The sequence below is a fragment of the Panthera onca genome, chromosome A1 (genome assembly GCF_046562875.1).
Source record: "Panthera onca isolate mPanOnc1 chromosome A1, mPanOnc1 haplotype 2, whole genome shotgun sequence".
Taxonomy (NCBI): domain Eukaryota; kingdom Metazoa; phylum Chordata; class Mammalia; order Carnivora; family Felidae; genus Panthera; species Panthera onca.
Window position 1 is genome coordinate 239,180,715 of NC_138339.1, and position 11,173 is coordinate 239,191,887.

Genomic DNA, 11,173 nt, shown 5'->3' on the forward strand with positions numbered 1-11,173 from the left:
AGAGAAATAGTTACTACAAAAGTCAGGATGTTTGCCTCCAGGAGGGAGGGAGGAGGACGCAGCCAGGAAGACCAGCATGGTAGTGTTGGCAGGTGGGGGCGAGGTGTGCTTTGTAATTCTTCTCTAAACCACGTGTGTAGGTTCATGCACATCTTTGTTTGTTTACCGCCCCCCCCCCCGCCCCCACACACACACAAAACTAGATGGAAAGCAGTTCTTTCAAACAGAGTTCCTCAGGCATGCCTAAATGGTACTTGCCCTTCGTGGGTGGCTCTTTTTGGTTCTTTGGCCCCAGCCCCTTTCTGGTCCCTTCCCCAGCACCGCCGTGGTGGTCCAAGCACCCCTAGGGACCTGAGACACCGGTGTTTTCTCCCTCAGCAGCTGATGCAGTGATGGAGGTAGAGGAAACAAATCTGCTTCCTCGCTCAACCTTGTGGGTGACTCTGAAGTCTGGAAAGTAGCGATGTTGCAGAGTCCCTGGAGGAGGAGGAGGAGGAAGGACAGCAGGGGCGGGCTCTAGCCTCCAGTTCCTGAGCAGGGAGAGCCTAGCTCAGACCTCCCGGGGCTGCCTAGAGGCCAAACAAGCCTCCTCCTTGGCCAGAGGGCCTGGCGAAGCCCTGTGATGAAAGCTTTCCTCTGCCACAGGGACATCCTCTCAACAGGACAACAGACTGTCCTTCCAAGGGAAGGACAGGATTTGCTCCAGAGCAAAAGAGGTGGGGTAGGGTGGGCCACTTGTGTGAGCCTGTTCCTGGGGGCCGGGTGGGTGCACGTGCCTGGTGTGCCTCTGGGCGTGTGGGCAGAACTGCGATTTCCGCAGCAGAGCGCTCCGTCCTCCCCTCCGGCTGGGGACTGGGGGCCAGCAAGGCTGCCCAGGGAAGGGGTGTGAGCCATGCAGGCGCACTCGGCGGCTTCTTAATGGAAGGTAGACGTGGCCTAGCTGTCAGGCAGGAGCATCTGTCTTCACTGTGCTCTGTGTGAAAGAAACCAGTCAGGAAAAAGGAACTGGAGACTTCACAGTAATTCTAGCAGTCTGACCAGCAAAGACCCAGGGGGAAATCTGATGGCCTTCCCCCTCCCCCCCCCACCCCCCCACCCCCCATCTGCCTTCTGACAGCTGAATTGCCCAAGGTGAAGATATCCTGGGATGGAGACTCAACTGGCCATGGCCTCCTGGATCTCGCACGCATGTGCTTATGCATCCCTGCTCATTCCAAAAGCCGTGAGAGGTCGAGGCTGTGCAAAGAAAGGCCAAGTAACGCAGATGGCCAATCTGACGTCTGACCTGAACGCACGAGAGCTTGCCTCTTGCTTTGCAGTCCACATTTGCAGAAGATTCCAGGGCCCCACCTTGCAAACAACACCGGTTCTAAGCTGCATTTCATCAAAGGATGTCATTTTTATGAACTCATTAAAAGCTGGACAGGGCTGGGCTTGCAGGCGGGCAAAGCTTGGAGGATGACTCTTCAGTTCTTTTCATGGCTCCAGTCGTAGCGTCCAGATCTCAGGCTAATATGTGGAAGGTCCTTCTTGTGCTTTCCCACCAGTGCCCTGCTCGCTCTTCTCTCCCTTCCCTTCACCCTGTCCCCCTTCTCCAAAGCTGCGAGTGACACATAGCTTTTAGGGTAGGGAACGGAAGACAGTGGAGATTGATGCATAACATGGGAGCTTGATTGCAGCTCTGGAAAAAGCAAGTTGGTATCTGACCCTCTCACAAAATATTCTCTTTTCAGGATCTGTTTATATGTTACAGTTTTGTCACGCAAAACCTGTGAAACACATGTAGAATGAAAATACTATTCTGGAGCTTTGGAGAGTATTTTGGGATTGTGCTCCAAAGGAGTCAGCTTGAAAGTGATGGCAAGAACGTTGTTTCTCCAGAGGACTCATCTGTGTGCTGCCCCATTTTCTCCATTTAGGAAGGAATAGTGTCTCCGAGCGACCTTGACCTTGTCATGTCAGATGGCCTGGGCATGCGGTATGCGTTCATCGGACCCCTAGAAACTATGCATCTCAATGCAGAAGGTACGCTTTGCTTCCGTAGGGGCTAAGATGGGAGTTCTGTGCTGTTTAGCGTTTTTAGGGGTTTTGTAAACAGTACAGTTTTGCCTTTTTGTTTTTAAACAACTGGACAGAAACAGTATCATATGAAGGAGATGGCGGCCAGCCCTGGTAATTCCCAGACGGGGGCTGCAACAGATCGTAGTGTCCTGAGATGTCAGTCCACATGGTATCCATGAACCCCAGGGCTCTGCGCGGCAGAGGGCACTCAGGCGGGAAGGAAGAGAAAGACAGATGCGTGTGGTCATGGAGGCTTTGCCACGTTACCCAGAAAGTTGTGTTCTCCTGAGAAAGATGATGCGGCTGTTTACAGAGGCAAGGAGAACAGATAGGGAAATGCCGTACGTCTCTCCTGCCTAAATCTGAGCAACTTCTAAGTGTGACATTTGGAGCTGGAGGTTTCCCACCAGGAGGCTGGGAAGCCAGGGGGGAGGCGCCTCTGCAGGGGAGGGGGCTGCGCTGGGCACGGGCGGTGCTCAGGCCAGGCCAGTCACCCCGACTTCAGAAGCCGACTGAAGCCGACTTCAGAGGGTCTGGGGAAGTAGGGCCGAGCCCACGATCTAGTGACTCTTAACAGGAAGATAGATTGAGAAAGGTGAGAAGCTTCCAAGAATGAAACTGTCAGCCACACTTCAAGTCAGTCAGAAACAAGACGCCATTCGGAAAACAAGCACTGAAACCTACACTAGACTGAAACAAAATAAGTTTAAAATGCTATGAATAAAAATCTAGGCAAATATCACCTAAATGTCATCAGTACCTGCTATCTCTTAGTGTTGAAATTACAGGTAACTTTTATTACCTCTTTGCCTTTCTGTGTTGTTATAGTTTTCATACATAATTATTGCCATGTTATTTTAATATTTATATTATACCTGTAAAACGTATGTAGGGAGAGAAAGGAAGTGTTGTATTTAGCTCCAACGGTCCACACTTAATTGAAATACTGAGAAACTGGAACTTATCCAGAAGAAGGTGAGCGGAGAAGAGTGTGTGTACGTGCGTGGGTGTCTTTTGTGGGCGTGGACGTGGCAGACAGACAGGTTTGGGCTCAGCACATGGCAGGAAGTTTCTAGTTCCTGGGGCTGACGTTGAGGGAGAGGGCCATGCTGCGCATGGTGAATAGAGCAGTTGGGGCTGGTTGCCCACCTGGCAGGATGTTTAGATACTGAGCAGAGATGCCTGTAATGAAGCTGGAAATCAGGAGTCTGTTTGACTGAGGTTTTGTGATTCCACGATGTTTTGGTAATGCTTCAGTTTTCACCACCGTAATTTTTTTTTTTATAAGCCTCTAGCTTTTATTTATTTTTTATTTTATTATTTTTTTTATTTTTTTTCAATATATGAAATTTATTGTCAAATTGGTTTCCATACAACACCCAGTGCTCATCCCAAAAGGTGCCCTCCTCAATACCCATCCCCACCCTGCCCTCTCTCCCACCCCCCATCTACCCTCAGTTTGTTCTCAGTTTTTAAGAGTCTCTTATGCTTTGGCTCTCTCCCACTCTAACCTCTTTTTTTTTTTTCTTCCCCTCCCCCATGGGTTTCTGTTAAGTTTCTCAGGATCCACATAAGAGTGAAACCATATGGTATCTGTCTTTCTCTGTATGGCTTATTTCACTTAGCATCACACTCTCCAGTTCCATCCACGTTGCTACCACCGTAATTAATGAAGTATGACTTCCAGTGAATATGTTGGGGCAGTTTCGCCAGACGTAATCTTGCAGGTGTGCATACGGTGCCTTGCGGGTCGTGCAGATGGGGTTCAATACCTGACTTGACTCTTCCTTAAATGAGCGTGGCTGAGAGCCGCTGCAGGAACAGGGAACTCTGTCCTAGCACGAGCATCTTTCTTTTGTGGCAGGAGGACAGTTGAACACAGGAGGATAATGTAAAGAAAGAGGCCTCTTTCTTTAAAAGTGAAACGAGGGTTTTGAAGTATCATTAAAATAAAGTCTGGGAGAATTTCAAATGCTTTTTCAGCCGGCACCTTAAAGGTGGCAAACATATTTAAACACTTGGCATGCGTATCAACACGGCTTGATAACTGCCATGTTTTTCTCTGTAATTTTCTTTTCTTCAGAATAATAAGATAACTCAGGTATCATGAGAAATCAATAGGGAGACAGCTGAGAACAGCTTTGACTCTCAGACAAATAGAAACAGAAGCCAATGAAACCAGAAACTCAAGAACCAAATAGTGTGGCAGACAGGAAGGAGGCCCGTAACAATTTTTCAAACAAAGCAGATATGATAAGAAAACCTAATTGGCTTAATATGATAATGGTGGACGGATGTAGTTTTCAACTTCAGAGCATTCCAAAGACCGGAGTTAGAGTGTTATAAGATCTGGCTTGTAACCAATGGAAATGTTCATTATTCTTCATAGTGTCATCCAGAATATATCAAGATTGGACGGAGAGGGTTCTTTTTTTCTGATGTCGTTTTCCTAAAGCCAGCATCTCAGGTTACGGCTGGTTATTAGTCTTAAAGCTACAGTTTATCTAGAAGTGGTAAAAATATTTTAGGATTTGTCTTTAATAGCACCTAAAAAATAGGAGGCCACCTTGCCTACTTTGCCTTTTGGCTGAATTTTAAAAGCCACCCTCAGCAAGGACAGACTCTCTGAAGAGGGGGTCTGGTCAGCAGAGCCAGTCAGCCTGGGTTCCTACCTGATTTCTCAGCTAACTAGCCTAGGGGCACCTGGGTGGCTCAGTCAGTTAAGCATCAGCTCAGGTCATGATCTCACGGTTTGTGAGTTCGAGCCCCACGTCGGGCTCTGTGCTGACAGCTCAGAGCCTGGAGCCGGCTTCGGATTCTGTGTCTCCCTCTCTCTCTGCCCTTCCCCCGCTAAGCACTCTGACAGTCTTTCTCTCTCAAAAATTAAACAAAACAAAACAAAACACCATTAAGCTAACCAGCCTCTTGCAAGCGAGTACCACCCCCCCCCAATCAAATGGGCCTGGCAGCAGGGACTCCTTTCAGGGGTGCTGTGAGGATGAAGCCAGATGGAAATGTTTGTCTCGATGGCTGACACAGATGAGGTCCCTTAATCAGTATTCTGCTCATACGGTGTTTTGTCTTGTTTTTTAATTCACTACTCTTCCAGTTTTTTTTTCCCTTTTTAACTCTCCCCAAAAGATTCACAAGTGCATGAGGAAAAAATACAGAATGAATACAGATTAGGGCATTTTTGCAATAGAATAGTGACATCTCCAGACTTCCACCGTTTGGTTGGTTTCTTTGCTAAGCTTTCAGACTACTGGGTCAGCGAAGAGAACTGCCCCATTTGATAGCAGCTTTTTGGGCGCCTCATGACTTTACTTCTACCTGGAGAATGACTGTCTGAGAATCGGCAGGCCCCAGAAATCACCTCCAGTTGAAGCCAATGTTTACCATCCTGCCTTGTAAAATTTCCTGCTGTGTAGAGATGCTTGTCTTTTTTTTTAATTAATTTTTTTTTTAATTGAGGTGCTTACTTGCTGGGTTTGGCTCATTTACACAGGGCTGTTAGTTTCAGTGAAACAGGTGAACTGCTGGACCTGGGACCTTCTGGAGTTAAGGGGCCCCACGTAGGTTTCTGTCTCCACCCGCCTCCCTGACCTCAGGTGAGGTCTCACTCAGGTGGGAGTTAGATGATGTTGCTCTGTGCTTTGGGGCCTTTTTGATCTTCCTTAATAAGTTCTGTGAAACTCTGCCTCTTAAAAGCAGGTGAATTCACGTAGGTGTGGGTTCATACGTCGGTGTGGGTTCATACGCTGTGTGAAAACCAGACTCCTCTGGTGTGGGTAGCGGTCAGGGCTCTCCAAGAAACTGAACACCCAGAGCCCGTCTCAGTAGCTGCCGCCGCGGGTGACAGCAGGACCGTGCGTGTGCCTGCTGGCTGTTGCATAAATGCAAACAGAGGAAGGCGCTCTCTCTCTCCAGCCACCTTGGCTTATGTTGAAGCTTCAAGAAAGCACCTTGTCTTGCCCTTGTGGGCTCACAGCTGAAGAATTCCAACTTAGAAAGCAGCAAGCCACGCTGACTCTAATCTCATGAGAATCACGTCTTTCCCCCACTTTTTCTTATTCCATATAAGCATCTCTTAAGAAATCAGGTTCAAAATCCTCTAAAAAGCTAAGCTCGAGAGAGTTTGGGGAAGTATATTGTTGAACAGGACAGAGGGCAAGGACGTGGAGGAGAGAAAATGCAGGCGATGTTTCCGATTCTGTGTCTCCCTCTCTCTCTGCCCCTCCCCCGTTCATGCTCTGTCTCTCTCTGTCCCAAAAATAAATAAAAAAAAAAAAAAAAAAAAAAAAAAAAAAGAAAATGCAGGCGAAGGCCCGAGTTCGTAGTAATGTAAGGGAAGGCTGGACTAGGACAGAAGGTGAAATGGTTTCTTTTCCTCCCCATTTCCAGTGAAATTAGTGTTATGGGATAATTGCCACGCACCTCCTTTCATAGTGTAGAGAAGCCAAAGTTATTGGTGGAAATGGAGTAAAAACGCTCCTTTTAATACTTGTGTCGTAGAAGAGGACAGATTGCGAACAACAGTAGCAATGATCAGTGTCCTGGGACGTTGCAGGTCGTGACTGTAAGTCACCACGAACTTGCATCTTGGGTAAGGGGCGAGCCCTCCCAGGGGTGTCCAGCTTCTCTGCAGGTGGTGGGGGACGGTCTGCAGGCACGCGCCCTATTCGGTCCTTACCTTCACCACAAACAACGGGGCTGTTTGTCCCAAGAGCCCGAGGGCCTGTTACAGAAAGCATTTTTATATTAGTAAGAGTGAAATTTTCAGTGGTTTCCTGAACAGTACGGAGGAAGTTATGCATTGTGCGACAAGGATTTTTACTATCTTGTATTCTAGTTTGAAGAAATAAATGCCCTTTAAAACGACAGATTTTACAAAAGGGAGAGGGAAAAAAGTTCTAGAAAGCCCTTGGGAGACTAAAATGACTTCGCAGGGACAGGGAAAGGTGAACACTTATTCAGCAGATGTAAAGTAATCCAGACGTGAGGCACAGTATGTGCACTGGGCCCTGTGGGTTACTGCTCACACAGGGTGGGGGGTGGAATTGGCCCCTGAGAGCCTCTGCTTTCATTCCAGGCGGGCAGTCCTCAGCTACAGGAATTTTTCCCGTTTTCTTCTCATTTGGTATCTTTACACCTGACTTGATTCTAGTGTCTCTGCCCCACCAAAAGGAACACACTGTATTCGCGTCTAGATTTTATCACCTTTAGTTCGAGTAAATAAACAAATGGATAAAGTGAAGCAGATATTTCATTTTCAAAAGGAAATAAATGCACGGGTTGTTTTCTGTGTTCCAGAAATGCCATGCCATTCAAGATGGCTAGCCAGTGTAGGACATTTAGGAGCCTCCCTGAATCCCGACTGTCAAGTTATGCTTACATCAAAGGAAACAAAACTCCTTATTTTTATTCGAAACCCCTTATTTTGCAACGACAGTATCTACCACTTAATTATAGGTGCTAATGTCAGAAAAGTTGGTATGCTTGAAATGTGTACCCTTGAAAACAGCTTCTCTTCTAAGAGCAAATTGGGTTTAACTTTAGCTGTCTGAAAGAGAAAGGAAACCATTTGAGCCAAGATGGACCCCCAGTGAATTGAGGCTTTCACGTCAGTGTAGCCGCACCAAAACCAGACCCCCAAGGAAGCTGTTAAGAGTGTCGGGCGGTGGTCATTTTTATTTGAACTTAATCAGACACACTTTTCGTGGCGTGGGTGGGAGCCACACTCTGGGATCTCTGCAAAATCCACAGTTGCATGTGTTCCCTTGCTCTGTCTTTCGCCTGACTCGCCGACCACTGAGTCTGGTTCTGGAAAATGTCGGAAATGGGCCAGAGGCGGAATAGCAGGCGGCTCAGCGCCTGGCCTCGGCGGGGCCCGGGCCGGGAGACGCCTCCCGGTCCACGTACCTGGGACCGGCCTGGGACCTGACGCGTGTCCCGGCGCACGTCCCCGCACCGGCCGGGCCGCAGGTGCCCGCGGGGCGGGGCGCGGGCCGAGCTGGCCGTTTGCCTGCAGCTCGCCGCCGCCGCCGCCGCCGCCGCCGCCGCCGCCGCCGGGCAGAGCGCAGAGCGGGTCCCGGCAAGCCCGCCCCGTGTCGGGAGGCCGCGCAGCTTGCCTGGGGCTTCCTCCCGGGGCCCCTCTGCCTCTGACGGGAAATGGCAGCTGCGGCCTCAGCCAGCCCGCGCTGCTTCTCCCTCTCCCCCTCCCCTCCGGGATAAGCCTCTTCTTCCTGGGTTTCTCCACCAGAATCCCAGGGTCGCGTCTTAGCCCCTGAGACCCAGGCTTCCCGAGGGCCCCGGAGCCGCAGGAGCAGGTGCAGAGCAGCGCCGCCAGGGGACAGATGCCGCCCGGGGCTCGGGGTGGCCGGGCGCCCGTCCACTGGCCAGAGCGGAAGCGGGTGCGCCCGCGGAGCCTGCCGCTCAGGTCGATGCAGCCTGTGGCCAAGAACCCGCCACCTTGCAGACTCCCAGCAAAGTGGTAACTAGAACTCAGGGAGTAAGTGCGAGACGGGGGCGGATTTAGGGAGCGTTGACACCTTTGGTTCTTAGAAAATGAATTCGAGGGGCGCCTGGGGGGCCCAGTCGGTTGAGCGTCCGACTTCGGCTCAGGTCGTGATCTCACGGTCCGTGGGTTCGAGCCCTGCGTCGGGCTCTGTGCTGATGCCTCGGAGCCTGGAGCCCGTTTCGGATTCTGTGTCTCCCTCTCTCTGCCCCTCCCCCACTCATGCTCCGTCTCTCTCTGTCTCTCACTGATAACAAATAAACGTCAAAAATTTTTTTTAAATGCATTCGAGCCATTCACAGAAGTAACCTTACAGACACATTGTTGGAGACCTTTTTGGTGACAATGGAACCGAACGTGATATTCTACAAATCAGTGCAGGAGCACAGGCCAACCCAAAAGTCTGTAAGAGGCGCTGACAGAGGCCCGAGGGCCCCGTCACTTTTCAGGGTTTTAAGATCTGATGGAAAGCTTGAATAGTGACATCGGTGAGGACGCTCGTTCCCTGGGGCCAGCTGACTGCGGTGGGCGTCCCCCTGCACTTTTTCTTCATCCACAGGAGAAGAACCTAAGCCTGAGCTAGGGTGAGACCCTCTGAATAGATTTCTTCATCTGGAGTTTTATAGCGTTCTTGCTGATATTGTGGGTTCTTGCTTTCGTGATTTCAGGTATGTTAAGCTACTGTGACAGATACAGTGAAGGCATGAAACATGTCCTAAAGACTTTTGGACCCATTCCAGAGTTTTCCGGGGCCACTGTTGAAAAAGTTAACCAGGTACGTAGACCCCTTGGAGAGACTCGTGCAGGCCGAGAGGAAGCCCTGTGCCACAGGTGAGGTTTTATTTGTAGCCGGGCTTGGCCTTGGATCCTGGTGGTTCCTCACTCCTGACTTGGCGTCCACGGTCCCGTCGCGGTCACGGGAGACCTTAGAGCAGTGTGACCGACGAACTGGTGGCTCATCTGAATGGTCTCAGAGGAGCTGCAGGTCTCTGTGGATTCGGAAAGTTTATGTTAATTGAGGGGTTACTAAGCCGCTTTTGTTTTTAAGAGCAAATGCTCAGTTTGAATAACTAGGAACCGTTACTCTCCTGGTACGTTAGTTCCTCTGCACGCTCTGGGATTTTTTGTCTTGTCTTCTCTCTTCCTATTCCCAGGCCATGTGTCTGAAGGTTCCCGCGGATCCGGAGCATTTAGCTGCCAGACGGCGGTGGAGGGACGAATGTCTTCAGAGACTCGCCAAGCTGAAAAGGCAGATGCCGTCCCAGTAAGAGCTTCCTGTGAAGCCACCGGCCTTCCTTACCGGGAGTCCCGTTCGGTGGAGTCACCAGCACCCAACCCCACCGGTCAGGACCAGTGGGGAGCCGGGCAGTCTTCGTGGAGACCCGGGGCCTGGCCACAGCAGCGGGGCTGATCGTGTCCCCGCCTTGGGTTCCCGGCAGACTGGGCCCGAGGGCTGGTCACTCCCCGCCACCTGGGCAAGCAAGAGAGCAAATCGTCTGAGGATCTTCACCTTTTATTTTTAGTGTGATTCCGTATTTTAATCTGTAGCAAAGTATTTTCGTAATTATCGTCAAATCTGCTTCTGAGTACTCCGTGGCCCTGAGGCAACTGCCTTCATTTTGCTAGTGCTTATTCTGAATAAAGGTTTTTGATTGCATAAAGACGTCTTTTTTCTTCCGGTCTTTCTGAGAAAGACCAGTGTTTGATTCTAAAACGATTGACTTATTTCTTAGTGACCATGACGAGTGAGTGAGCAAACACTTTGTTGTGGTGCCTCCGTCAGCCACTCAGTAAAAATCCACCGTCTGGGGCCAGTGTTTCCCAAAGTGGACTCTACGGTGAGTGCCCTGGGGCTCTATGGTGAGATGTGTTTGGGAAACTCCCCCCGACTGCCCCACCCTTGGGCACTCACAGGTCTATAGGACACTAAAGTCTCCAAAATTCTACAGTAAATACAGCTGTTTCACCCAACACTCCATTATCTTCTTGGATGTGGAGTCTTGTTCTAGCACCAGTTCCCCAAATACTCTAGCAAATAGCAGTCCAAGTACCCCCCACCCTGCATGAGGCCAGCACATCACAATAACTTGGATCACAGGATGCCACTGCAGGGCTCCCCGGCAGCTCCCCACCCAGTGACCCTCCAGCCTTTCAAGTTCGGGTGACCAGCTTCCCAGCTTCACCTGGGAGGTAGGGAGACACCTTTTCAAGGCTGGGGTGGTATTCGAACCAGCGTCCCCAGTCAGGAACCGTGTGGGGGTTGTTCTTCTGGCTCGGGGTGCACAGACACTCACCGGTCACATTCGTTTATGTCATAGCGTCTTTTGAGCAGCCGTGAGGCTTCGGGCATCAGGCAGGTAGTGTCTGCCTTGCAGAAGTTTACTGTGAGACAGCAAGATGCTAGAATGAAATAGAATAGGGCCAGAGGATCATATACAAAGGATATCGTAACTAACTGCCTCCCGCTGTACCCTGGAAGGCCTCGCAGGAGACAGCCTCTGAGTCCGGTCTTGAGTAGCAAGGAAGAGTCAGCTTGCCTTCCTGGGAGAGGCGGCAGGGTGGAGAAGGGTGCTGGGTGCCCCAGGAAGGTGGGATGGT

At 50.3% G+C, this 11,173-nt stretch overlaps 1 protein-coding gene across 2 annotated transcripts in view; it reads left to right on the plus strand.

Annotated features, from left to right (window-relative positions):
- Positions 1-10,236, plus strand: part of CRYL1 (crystallin lambda 1) — a 132,024-nt gene extending 121,788 nt beyond the window's left edge. For both annotated transcript variants that reach the window (XM_078448804.2, XM_078448844.2), the window contains 3 exons: positions 1,920-2,025; positions 9,244-9,350; positions 9,730-10,236. In XM_078448804.2, the coding sequence (XP_078304930.1) occupies positions 1,920-2,025; positions 9,244-9,350; positions 9,730-9,843 (327 nt within the window). In that variant the 3' untranslated portion in view covers positions 9,844-10,236. The remainder of the gene's footprint in view (positions 1-1,919; positions 2,026-9,243; positions 9,351-9,729) is intronic.
- The last annotated feature ends 937 nt before the right edge of the window (positions 10,237-11,173 follow it).